The 13,588-nt window shown below is 37.8% G+C and overlaps 2 protein-coding genes across 4 annotated transcripts in view; both read right to left on the bottom strand.

Moving 5' to 3' along the window:
* LOC129179064 (clusterin-associated protein 1-like) overlaps positions 1 to 4,197 on the bottom strand; it is a 35,591-nt gene extending 31,394 nt beyond the window's left edge. For 2 of the 3 annotated variants that reach the window (XM_054771889.1, XM_054771891.1), the window contains exons 1-5: positions 3,666 to 4,197; positions 3,140 to 3,224; positions 2,885 to 3,064; positions 1,191 to 1,286; positions 1,023 to 1,106 (exon numbers count right to left, since the gene is read on the bottom strand). In XM_054771889.1, coding sequence (XP_054627864.1) covers positions 1,023 to 1,106; positions 1,191 to 1,286; positions 2,885 to 3,064; positions 3,140 to 3,224; positions 3,666 to 3,823 — 603 coding nt within the window. In that variant the 5' untranslated portion in view covers positions 3,824 to 4,197. The remainder of the gene's footprint in view (positions 1 to 1,022; positions 1,107 to 1,190; positions 1,287 to 2,884; positions 3,065 to 3,139; positions 3,225 to 3,665) is intronic. The other variant, XM_054771890.1, reaches the window with a different exon arrangement.
* Positions 4,198 to 6,847: 2,650 nt separating this feature from the next.
* On the bottom strand, positions 6,848 to 9,457 carry LOC129179066 (radial spoke head protein 3 homolog). The gene has a single exon (XM_054771893.1). The coding sequence runs from the start codon at positions 8,239 to 8,241 to the stop codon at positions 7,243 to 7,245; it is 999 nt and encodes a 332-aa protein (XP_054627868.1). The 5' UTR covers positions 8,242 to 9,457; the 3' UTR covers positions 6,848 to 7,242.
* Between the last annotated feature and the right edge of the window lie 4,131 nt (positions 9,458 to 13,588).

A 13,588-nucleotide genomic window follows, 5' to 3' on the forward strand; every position in this document is an offset into this window, starting at 1 on the left:
CTTGGTTGGTCCATGCATCCATCCATTGGCTATACTCATCACGTCTCGGTCCACACGTTCTTTTTGTTACTCAAGTGTGTCCGCTTAAGTTGACATGGAACACTTTTGTCAACCCAAAGGGGTCATTTCTATGAAAATGGGTTTGTTCAAAAAAACACAAGTGTTGCAGTATTGGCAACATCATCATTATCGCCAGTGACGGGAGTAACGGCGTAAAAAAAAAACACCATTACTGACAAGTAACCTAAGTACTGTTTCAAACATTACAACGCTGTTATTATCACCAAAAGTGAAATACTATTCACTGATATCTATATCGACAATCTGGATGTCATCTCAGTGGATATTTGTTCACTACTATTACACAGGAAGCTAAATAGCTAGTCAACAAGAGTTGTGATTGCTAATCCTCAGGAAAACACTGCCCCCTAGCGTTTTGCTAAAGAATTGCAAGTCACAAACACTCCAAACCTAAATCCCTATTCATATTTGAAGGTAGTTGGTTGTTTGTTTTTTTAAGTAAAGCAATAAATACTTTCCCTTGTAGCTAATTACATTAGTTATGCAGTAATTCCGGTACTAATTCAATTACTTTTTGGGGAAAGTAGCAAGTAACTAGAAATATTATTTAAGTAATTTGCCCAGCACTGATTATCACAAAGCAGCGTGAAACAACAGCACCATAACTACTTTTTATTTACACAGGATTAAATCGTGCACAGGCTGAAAATAGTCCCCAGTTCGCACTTTGGACACCCCTTAATTGTCATTGTAGTCAAGACAAAATATCTTATAAAAACACAAGAATCTAAATGTAAAAATATGCAAAATGGAGGAAAACCATGTCAAAAAACTGCCTGCCTATTTTCCTTATGTCTTGCCGAAAGTCCCAAGTCAATTTTAAAATGTGCACGCAATGGCTAGTTTCAGTTTTGGTTATGTTGACAACCGCATCGACATAAACAGGCTCCACTGTACTTGAAAGGGTAATTACATGGAAAATGTGTAAAAGAAATACAAACCAAGACTTCCTTGATGGCATGTCTCAGGGCCTTTTCAGTCTCACTGATCTCAAGAGGTCTTGCAATGGCAGCAGTTCGCAATTTCTTAATAAAAAACAACAGCCAGAAAACAGAAGACACATGAAAACTGCACTGTGAGAAGGGTGATGTATGAATGGTTCCTCTCACCCGAAGGTTCACCTCCTTTCCTAATAAATCATACAGCGACGCTCCTTTAGACGTGGCCTCTGATGCCAGCTGCCGTGCTGCTTTCAGGTCTGAAATCTGGAACGGCGACACAGGAATGTTTGCTGAATGCTGAATGCTGAATACGGCGGATCGCCGGATATTTTTGATTCAGCATTTGTGATTTTTGACCACATTATTATTTTAAACCCTAATGAAAACCCTAATGCCTACCTCATTCACAGTGCAACCGAAAATCTGCAACAAGTGACACATGTGGAACACAACGTAACTCGAGGGTATCTAAATGTTTTCCAGCGAGGGCCATACACTGAACAATAAAAAGATGCAAGGACCACTTTGATATTTTGTACATGTAAATATGCTAAGAATATATATATATATATAGGTGGATATATATTTCAAGAAATAACTGCATCTAAGCTTTGTAATATAGGTGAAAAGGTATTTTATTAGTACGAACTTCGGTCTTTGCTTTGTTTTTTAAATTTTCCAAATATTTCAACTGTCTTCTTAAATAATCTCCATATATGTTCTCTTTGTAATATGATGACTTTATTCCCATAATATTTTGACTTCATTCTCATAATATTATAACTTTTTCCCCAACCTAATTTTCCAAAAATTACAACCGTATTTTGTTTTGTTTCTCTTTCAAAAAAAACATTATTTCTTTCATATTTCAATTTTATGCTATTAAAATGACATTATTTTTCCTCAAAATATTTGCATAAAATTGACTTTTTCTCGTTTTTTTCTATTAATATTTTGACTTTATTATCATAACATTTTTGCTGTTTTTTTCCACTTCTGCAGTTGCTTTTTTAATAATTTCCCAAATATTTCAACTTTCTTCTTGTAAATTTTCTTCTCATTATGTTCTCATAATATTTTGACTTTTTTTCCCCAACCTAATTTTCCAAAAATTACAACTTTATTCTTTGTTTTGTTTGTTTGTCATATTACATCTTTTAAAAAAAGTCCCTTTTCTTTTATATTTTAACTCTATGCGACTAAAATTATAATTATACATTATTTTTCCTCATAATATTACAAGTTTATTCTTGTAAAATATAGACTTTTTTTCTCATTCAAATACCACTCTTAACATTTTGACTTTATTCTCATAAAATTTCTGCTGTTGCTTTTTTTTTTTATAGTTTTCCAAATATTTCAACTTTCTTCATGTAAATATTCTTCTCATAATTTGTGACTTTATTCCCATATTATTTGTACTTTATTCTCATAACATTCTAACATTTTCTCCAACTAAATTTTCTTTCATTCTTTGTTTTGTTTGTTTCTCATATTACGTCTTTTTTTGTTATCTTATTTTTCTTTAATATTTAAACTCTATGCTACTAAAATGACATCATTTTCCCTCATAATTTTTCTTTATTCAGTGAAATAAAAAAAAAAAAATCGTTTGAGTACAACTTTTTTCTCATATTTTTTAAATGATTTTCCCATTTTTGCTGTTGTTGTTTGTTAAATTATATTTTTAGAATGTGCCACAGGCCAATAAAAAAACAGCAGTGGGTTGCAAATGGCCGTACTTTGGACACGCCTGATGTAACTGAACCACACAGATTAAGCGGGCATCGAAAAAAAGGAAGTTACCAAGCATGCCTTGCGAGATACTGCAATATTTTCATACAAACAACAAATCTTCTCACTCGAGAGCCCAGATCAAACTTGAAAGTGTTGTTGTCCTCGTCCACTCTGTCCCCCAGTGCCATCTGCTTGGTCTTCATAGCATTGTACAGCACCGACGTGATCTTTAGCATCTCTTTTACCGCATAGCCGTCAGCCTGGTAAAGACGCTTGGTGTTCATCCTGATGTGAGCTTTCGTCGCCTGTAAAATGGAAACGCACATGAACAGCAGTTCTTCCACAGAAGTGTTACGTTGTTTTTAAACGTGGGATGTTACCATGAACTGCGCTACGGTCTTGATGAGGAATATTCTGTCTGACTCTGTGTTCGTGTCAGTTGGAATTTCCATCTGAGGATCATAGCTGCAACAAGAAAAGTATGAACAAATAATTTCATACAAAAAAATCTTGAATTTCAGGATTTAAAAAAGTATCTATAGTATATACACTTTTTTTATTAAATGTAGGTCAATATATGCTAATCTATCGGAAGAAAACATCTTATCTTTGTGCTATAGCTGACAAAGCTTAACTGTGTATAGTAATTTATAGTAACAGTAACATTGAAAGTACTCCCTGCCTCTGTTCATTCCGGTTTTCAGTTAATAATGTGACAACACTCAAAGAAATTCATTCTGAAATACAAAATCTTTGTTAATGATCTGGTAAAACAAGGATATCCGGTAAATAAGCTACGAAAATAAATGTTACAAAAATGCGTAGTTCTTGGCCATTTTCATTTTGTAAAAGTAGCTCACAAGAAAAAACGTTGGCGACCCCTTTTCTGAGTTATTTTGCACATACCAATGAGTAAGCCATATCAGGATTTCTGCCACCAGTGTGAAGTTTGGCGTTTTGAAGTTTTCCACTGATATCAAGCGAGGAAAGCCCAAAGCTCTCATCATCTCTGTGAAATCTGTCAAAGAACAATTTTCTACCAGTGTGACACAAAACCTATGCATTTACGTTAGTCATACTCACTTTGCAAATCTCTGAAAGACATCGCGAGTATGTGCACTGTTGTAAACTTTCAAACACAAACACCTTGTTCAAGTGTGTTAGGTGTGTGATGCATGCCATTGTTTGACGTTGTCGTCACGTCTTCAACAACATGAGTATATATCACATACATTGCATACATTTATTACGACGCTACATAACACGCTTTGATGCTGCTTCTCGTGTGCTTGTCGCGCGTTTTAATGGCAATATTACGTTAGATTGTAGTATTCCGGCGTCATGTCTGTTATCACTGTTGTGTATTCATCATTTGCATTATAAAATAAGGGAAATGTTCCGGATGAATAAGGGGAAATTGTGATCTTCCGCAATTATTTCCAAAGCGTGTTTTTATTTTGAAGGCCTGACTTCTCGGCTGCCGGATGTATGACCAAAGACATTACAGTTCGCTGCGTAAGATGTACCATGTTTCAGTAGTAGACCATGACATGGTTCAGCTATAAATTATGCTAATTAAAAGAGCAGATGTATCGTTTTTCAAGTATCCCAGAAACAAAGAAACGTATGTGTCATAAATACGTTGTAGACGTAGACGTAGAACACTGGGAATTGTAAATGAACGAGACAGTTGCCAAGACGCCATGGTGAACACCTAAGTGTAGTCCCAAACAATCTCAATGAGCTTTATGTCTTTGGTATTACGCCGATGTTGGCCGAGTGTTGCCGAGCGGAGCGGACCGGAAGCTCTGATACTCAGGCAGAACCGAAGTTTTTTTTTCATTTAAGTTAAACAAACGGGAAAATATAAAGAAGGCGGGAAGAATACGGCAGTATCCTGATGAAAACGGAAGGGCTCCCAGGTATGGTAGAGAGTAATAACTTTCTTTCGCAAATGAGGATCGATCCAAATACCTATCGTATCATGTCAATGCTATGGTGATATCGATACGATATTGACGTTTGACACGTTCTCATTCAGTTTATTTTCATGAATATCCGTTTTTGTGTGAATAATTGCATGTACAATAATATAAGAGAAAAGGGGAACGTTTTTATATTTCTGATGATATTATTATATTGTCTTTTTTGATGTACCTATGTATTGTAAAAAAAATTCTGACTATAGAGCTATATAGTCAGAATTTTATCTATATATCAACTGCGTTGTGTTTGGATGGCAACCACTCCAGGGTGTACCAAGGCTCTCGCCCAAAGTCAGCTGGGATAGGCTCCAGCATACCCCTGTGACACTAGTGAGGACAAGCGGCATAGAAAATGGATGGATGGATCAATGATCAACAAATCACAAAATGATTCAATGATCTTGAAAACCTTAATGTCAATATGCGTTTCGGCAATACTCGCCCTGAATTTACTTGGTATCGGCTCGATACGGACATGTGTAGTTTCGCCCACCAGTAGTGATGATCATTTAAAGCTGTGAGTGCATGTTAACTAGGGGACGGACAGTTCTGAACTAATATCGGTAGTATCGATACCATGGTAGGAGCAGTATCGGATTGATACCAGCATTTTGTCCATGTTTTTTCTGTTTTTCAATGGTTATTTTCGCAATTATTTTTGTGTTGTTCGTATTATAGCATTGTTGATACTTACAAACTCCCATTAGTACTCTGTGCTGTTGTATCATTTTTGCTGATATTGTTACACTGTGGTATTGTATTTGTCCACAAATAAGTTTGCTGATAAAATATTTTTGTTCGCCTAGAGTCTTTGCTCTGTGTTTTATCCTCATTATAATTAACAAATTGAAGCCACAATCATTCAATTATTTTGAAAAAGTAAAGCGTATCAGCGTCGGCAAAATCGACACCATAATTTGCAGTATCGCCCACCAGTCGTGTTGAGCGCTCATCTCGAGTTATGCGTGGCAAATGGGCGCCCTCTACAGGGGGGCGTGTATTGTGTTTATTTGAGCATTTTAGACTGACACTGGTGTCCTGACACTGGTGTGTATGTTTTCTTCATTCTTAATTTACATTTCCTGATATTTAACTGTATTTATGACTACCCTGTATAGCTTTCTATGCATCATAACCAAGTAAATCTAGTAAACAAGCAATTTCCCTTGTGGATCAATAAAGTCTGCCTAAGTCTAATGGTTTTGTCACAAATGTGAATTTGCACGTGTAAATACGCTGGATGAAAATTTTAAGACCAGTTGAAAAAAATTGACATTTTGCACTGTTAGACCTTAAGGAGGTTCTAGGTAGAGCTTCGAAGTGCATACCAAAAAGAAATGGGAGTGAGACAAAAAAAATAACAATTCATTGCAAACAACCGTTAAAGTGAAATAGGCTGTTCACCAGCTGATCAAAAGTCTAAGACCATAACTAAAAAAAACCAGAAAGCCCCCTAAAATAAGAATAAAATGTTCAAAAAAGGACTCAGTGATGTTAATCGCCTCAAAAATTGGTTTGAGCATGCTTGATGCCAGTGTTTCCAGGAGGCTAGTGGGAATCTTGTTCCAGGTGGTGAAGATGGAGTCACGGAGGACATCCACTGTCTGGAACTGATGTGTACTACATACATAGCCAGTATCTTTTTATAGACATACAGTATTCCATTCCTACAAATCTAATACCTTACACCTCGAATTTCACAGCTTCACTCTATCATGTTTTTTCAAAAATATATTCAATAAATCACGCAGTTCCGTAGTTGAATACGGCATAAATCAGTCAAAAAAATATGCATATTTAAGCAGTTTCTGTATTTTTCAAGCATAAAAATGGCAAAATTAAGTAAAATACAAATATAAGGCATTCAGAAGACGCATTCAAAGATGTTGCGGTGACATATAGTCATCTACAGTGGTCACTAGGTGTCAATAATGTTACTGTAGTGTTTGTGGAGATAACAAGCACCAGACTTGATCGCTGAAACATGTTTTTATTGCAGGTTTGAATGATGTCCCAACAGGCACAATAATCTAACATGCGCTACTGTTGTACCCACGCCAAGCTAAAACTCAACCCTGAACCCCTGACATCACTTCCTGTCACCCCCCTCCAACTCCCAAGCATAGTAAAACATTTACGGCAACATAAAGATTAATTTATGTCTTAAATGTCTTATTTAATCTTCATATGTCTACTAAAATGTGTAATACAACTGCAAAGGTGCCTATCCATTTTCTATGCCGCTTGTCCTCTTAGGGTTGCAGGGGTATGCTGGAGCCTATCCCAGCTGTGCAAAGGTGACTACATAAATATATTTATACCAATAACACCACACCCAGACATCAAATAATATTCCATGTCTAGAGGGCTCTAATAGTGTTAAAATCTGCATTTAGAAGTTGTGTTACTGTACAGTTCATGGTATTCATCTTATTTTAACTTTAATTTGACATTCCGTGTTAAGAAAAACACATTTTTGAACATCAGATTCCTTGAATCTATATAGTTTCCAAATGTACACTTTTGTCCATGACCGTCTCCAGGTCACCAAAGAACTCTTGCCTCTTCACGGCGATATCATGGATGATGTTGTCCAGCAACAGCCTAGCTGAGTTCCTCTTCTCCAGAGTGTTGCTGACCTCAGCCATCAGCCACTGGAAGAAGTTGGTCTCGATGTCTCGCTCCACAGGGTCGTAGAAGTAGCCGTGTCGCCTCAGGGAGGCAAAGACCGCAGGGAAAAGTTTGGACAAAAACTGCTGGGCGCAAGCCCGGGCGGCAATCATCTCTGCCGTCTCTTTTTCTTTCCTAACAGTCTCTTTCTGCTGGGCAATCCTGCACTCCTTCTCCTCGGTGCGCCGCCGCTCCTGCTCCTGCAGCCGCTGCAGTTCCGCCAACTCAGCATTTCTCAGCTGCTCAAAGGCCCTCTGCTGGGCCCTCAAGCAGGCCAGTTCCTCCTCCTCCAACACCTCCAGGAGAGACTGCTCAATGGTCTTCCCCACCAGGACTTCCAACATTGGCTGCACCTCCCTGTCAAAGTCAAACAGATCCCCCTCCTCGATTTGCGTAGCGACATCATCGCCGGATTTGGCAGGGATGAAGAGCGGACTTGCAGGTCTGTCGAGGAAACTATCAGTTTGGGAGTCGATATCTTTAGTCACCAAAATGAGACTCAGCTCCTCCAGATACGAGTCGGTTTGCACGTCCACGTGTTTTCTACCATACAGGGTGTCACCAGTCTTGAACCACACATGGTCCCTGGACCTCATGACGTCCATAGACCTCCTGCGAAATCCATGCTGTTGCTGGATGTCGGCAGCCTGCGCTGCTGCCTTCGCTGGCAGCATGTGCTGGCCACGGCTGCTCCCCCTGATGACACGTCGATCGTACATGATATTCCCATACTGGGGTTGTTCTGTGGGCGACCCAGCAAGTTTGGATCGGCTCTCAACAGGCCTGGGCCGACTGGAGAACACGTAAGTTCCATTTTTAGCCATCATGCAGGATAAGCAGAAACTAATCAAATGTGCTATTTATAATATATGCATTTTCTCAAAACATCCAAGAAAAATGGATGCGTAGGACGTTTTTTTAAGCCTTCACGTGGTACAACGTCATAAGTCTTCATGACGTATTTGGCCGCGCTCGTTTCAACGCGCGTACGCGCTACTACGATGGTCCGCCAAAGGCAAATAGCAAATTGCTACGTTTTGGTGACGACGGCGTCGATATACTTTACAAATGTGAGAAAATGATATAAATGTTCCCTGCAACCTGCAATAGAATTAGCTTGGTTTTAATACATTTAATTTAAAACATTTTGATGGTTTGCACGCTTCACAATCAGCTCGCAGATCTCCTTGGTTGAGTCGAGAGGTGGGCGGATTCACACAAATATCGGTAAAGTCGATATCAATGGTAGCATGGGTATAGTATCGATCCCAACGCAATAGGATCGATATTTTTCAGTTAGCTTCAGTGTTTATTTTCTGTGTTGTCCATATTCTTAAAATAGTTGATATTGTTATATTTGTACATTGTTTACAAAGCCAGGGAATAAGTTCTTGGACACAGGAGGGCTTTGGGGGCAGAAAGCCAAAGGATGTGAATGAGAGCCAATTGTAGCTTTTGCTGACTTATTTTGCATTATTGACCCTATTTTGCTCAAGTGATTGTATGTACTGAGCAGTGTTGGGAATAACTGCTTTAAAAATAACAGTGCTTTTCACTAGTTAACGTTTATGAAGCAGTCAATTCCATAACCAATTCAACACTTTTTGGGGAAAGTAGCTAGTATGTCACGGGCGGCGTGTGGCCAATAATTAGCATCCCAAGATGCAGAGAAGAGACTAGTGTCTGTGTAACAAAAATGTATTAAAGTCCACACCAAAAATATAACAGGAACAAAAATTCCAAAAGGTAGAATGTACAACATAAACTCCAGGCATAGCCGTGGGAAAAAATACTATAAACAAAAATGTCTAAGGACGCTGCAAAACACGGATGTAGCAGGAGAAAAAAATACTAAGCTAACAAAAGACACTGCTGAATAACGAGCAGAACAGAACTAACAAACAAAAGTAGCTGTTGAGAACCAAGCTGCATACAAATCAAAAAGTACGAACCAAAAATCACTGCTGCAGTCCAGCAAGCAGGGAAAACAAGTACTCACAAATACAGGGGGAAGGGTAGACCAGAAAGCTAAGCTCAGCTCCTCCCGTGAGTCGGCAGTGTGCTGCAACAAATGACAGACAGGGGGCAGCAAAGCTGCACCGCAGCCCATGGCGTAGTAATTATAACAATTTTTTTGTTAGTAATTTGCCCAAAGCAGGTAATAAAAGGGAATATCCATCCATCCAATTCATTCTATACCGCTTATCCTCACTAGGGTGCACGGGATAAAAGGGGATAATTGCAATATTTTGTTTATACTGTTACATTTAGTTTTAGACTGTTACATTTAGTTTTATCCGTGCTTCTCAAATAGTTAGTGGCGGTGGCCCCAGGGGCTTGAAGGGGTTGAAGGATTTGTGCACTGCAAAAAATAATGGTCCATTCTATTTGTGTTTTTATTAATAACTTTTGTAGCGACTTTTTTAAATTTCTTTGTAAAGAAAAACTAGTAGTGAGAATTTGTGTCGGGGAGGGGGGCTTCGGTCCGCCCAGGGCGTCATTCAAGCCACTGACAATATAGGTGAAGTAGGACTCAATATTAGTAAATCTTTTCATAATGACATTCTAAATATGTTTTTACCATTATGGAGTCCTGTAGACATGAAATAACACCCCCATAGTCACCTTTACACTCCTATTATTCTTTGTTTACACCACATTGCGTAACTTATGCGCAGACTGCAGGATCACTGCAGGGACATAAAAGACAGCCACTGCTTTAAAGCATAGCATGCTACCAAGCTAACTAGTTAGCCTCCAATTTATTTATTCTAAACATAAATTGTTTCAAATGGAGTGGGGAAGAGGGACAAAGTAAGAAACCAAAAACCTACCACTTTCACGTAGAATGGTTGGAGAACTTTTTTTCACACTTAATGTCACACATGCCATGGCTGACTCCATGCAGTGTTAAGGTAATGTAAGGTAATGTCTCATCAATGTAACATTACGTACGCCTACTGACTAGAATACTACATATGATTGTCTTTCAATATGTTTTGACTAATAATAGGTCATTGTCAATCACAAAAGACAACAGACCGATTAAAAAAAAATGATAAAAAGTGCGACCGTGCGAAACCACGGTCGCCTATGTCTACTTAGTCAGCCATTGTGAACGTAACTTGGCTTGTGGAAAAGTTTTGCTCTGATCAACCAATCAGAGAACGGAAAAGTGCTGATGTCACTGTGGTCCAGCTCGCAGGCTCTTAGAGGCAAATCTGAAGTCTGGTTAGCAAAAAAAAAAACCCAGCCCCATTGCTAAAAGTGTGTATGTGACATGGATCAGCACTGCTGATTCTGCAGGCCCTTGTCAGATTAGATTAACATGGCAACACATAGAAGCTGAAATCTGATTGGACAAAAAAATCTAACATACACGATGGGAAGCAATACAGCCAAGAGATATGCTACTAAATGAAAATCACTGACCTTTGGAATAAATTAATCCAGTTTCATGGAAGAATTAATACTATTGAATTAAATAATTAAATGTATGTCAGTGCTTCTGATTGTATTTCGTCCAGCAGATACGGCCTTTCTGGCCCTGACTGGACACCACTGATTATAGCATCTGTATAATCTATGTCCATCCATTTTATATAATATGGAAATGTCCATTCCGGCTGTCAAAAATAACGCGTTAACGGCGGTAACTAATTTATTTAATTACATTCATTGTTTTAGTGTAATTAACGCATGCACACCAGAGCAAGCACGCCTCTCTGTTATGATGGCAGATGGAATCACAGTGTCGCGTTCCCACACAGTCAGAGAGTCTGACGCTCTTTTATAACTTTATTCTGACCTGAAACCGCCAACAACAGTACAATTCCAACACTATATACCGTATGTAGCTCCATCTCACACATGTCTCTAGTCCGTTCATCCTGGGAACGACGCTTCCTCACTGTCATTACAAGAACGCAAGATGCATTCAGGGACACTCCGTGCAAACACAGCATTATAATGCGTGTGTGTGTGTGCAAACAGGAAGATAAAGCCAAACATGAGGTGGATATTCTTATCACTCACTTCGTAACTCTTAATTCAGATGTACAATTTGCTACATTTAAGTATGCTGGAAAATACACTGAAAACAAGTAAATTTACCTTAAATTATGTGATGTCTTTGAACGCAATCCCTCATTGCTCATAATAACAAGTTTTAAAGTGTGAGTCAAATGTTCTGCTACTATTAAAGAGACTAGTGTTAGACAAAAAGATTTTTAGACTTGTGTGGTATCTTTTAGCTTGACTGACATATTTAATACATAACAAATATATATAAACCTCTCCTGTCATTTATCCTTCTGCTAATTAAATACAGTAAGAATAGGCATATTTCAGACATAGTTGCTAATGGTGATTAATTGTGATTAATTAATTAAAAAACTGATTAATCTGATTAACACTTTTAATCATTTGACAGCCCTAATGTCCTTACTATTGAAATAATCTGCACATTACATCTATTTAGCCATCCACATGTAAAAAAAAAAAAAGGAAAATAAGGAAAAAGTTATCATATTAGAATAAAGTCCAAATAAAATGGTATTTAAGTGATATTACAATATAAATGTGTGACAAGAAAGACTAAATATCTGCAACATTGTAAAAAATTTCACAGCATCACATGTATGGCATGCTTTCATAATACAGATTGTGACTAATGTTGTTTTTTGTACAAAAGGTGACCCATGACAGCACATGTAGAAGCATTAACAATTCTACTTTGTATTGTTTGTTCGCGCTTTGTAGATTGATTCGCTGAAGGTTTCTCCATGACTCAGCTCAGAGTCACAGTCATCTAGTTGATGTAATATAATAAAGGGAGTATGATAAACTCCCAAGAAATTTCTTGCGATTCGAAGTACGACACAGCTGCATCACATGTCAGTACACATTACAGAGTGTAATACACAATATGCAACAACAGGCTTTCTGAAATGTTGAGACCACGGTGCAGCATGGGGGCCATTTTGGTCCTTTGGGTATATTATATAAGTAAAATTACCGCCTTTTTAATTGGATATTAGATATATTAATCATCATCAACAAACATACATCATCATCAACTAATTAAAGGCAGCTATCACAAAATCATTTGAAGATATATAAAAATTTAAAGTAAAAAATTGGTATCGGCAATATTGGTCCTGTCCTGTATAAGGCGTTGAACTGATACCAAAATTTGCAGTATCGCCCAACCCTTGTTAGTGTCAATCTGGTACTGCATAGATACACAACAGCAGATATGTTGAAATGATACTGATGGTTGATGATATGTAGTAAATGTATGCATTTGGACTTTTATATATGTACAGGAAACTTCTGCTTTTCGGGGAGATTACATTCCAGGACCCATCAGCATGGTAATATGCCCATCAAAATGTCTATTTTGATGGACTGGCTTGACGTTGATGATTTCGGATCAACATTTGCAATAAAACTGAGTAGTAATTATTAGACTCAGCTCTAGAACCCTCCACTTTTAAATTGCCAAGTCCAACATATGCCTCACACACTTCATGAAACATATTTAAGTGTAACATGACTCGGGACTTTAATGAATGATAGATCATGTAAAATGATTGTTGAACACATGGAATCAAACTCACGGTGTACCAGCAAGTCACAGCACACAACTATGATGCATTCAAGGACCGCAGAACAAAGTGTGAAATCTCAACGCTCGATGAAAAAACACCAGTGAAGCATAAAGACATACAGTTGTGTGCGAAAGTTAGGGTACCCCTTTAAAAACAGTTGATTTTATATCAAAAATGATTATAAAAAAATGTATATTCATATTTATAGTCTCTCTGGTATATGGGAAAAAAATGACAATATTATTACATAGTTACATTTCATTTTATCAATTGTATAGTTACATTTTATTTTATAAATTGTACAAAATTGCAGAAATAAACATCACTTTGGCATGTGCAAAAGCTGTGGCACCCTAAAAAATTAAAAAATTGGTATCGGCACCCTAAAGCGTCAGTACCTTCAGGTCTTGTTTGTGCAAGTATAGCAGCACTGTGGAGGGGTGCACCACCACTCCTGAGTATGCTAAATCTTCCTGCAGGTCTTTTGAAGTCAAATGTGGGTTTTTTTTTTACCTTTCTGACCAGGCTACGAGCTGTTCTCTCAGAAAGTTTCCTTGGTCTT

This window comes from Dunckerocampus dactyliophorus, chromosome 3 (assembly GCF_027744805.1).
Source record: "Dunckerocampus dactyliophorus isolate RoL2022-P2 chromosome 3, RoL_Ddac_1.1, whole genome shotgun sequence".
Lineage (NCBI taxonomy): Eukaryota > Metazoa > Chordata > Actinopteri > Syngnathiformes > Syngnathidae > Dunckerocampus > Dunckerocampus dactyliophorus.

Excerpts from the sequence above, each read along its gene's own strand:
- LOC129179066 (XM_054771893.1), bottom strand. The coding sequence starts at position 8,241 with ATGATGGCTAAAAATGGAACTTACGTGTTCTCCAGTCGGCCCAGGCCT.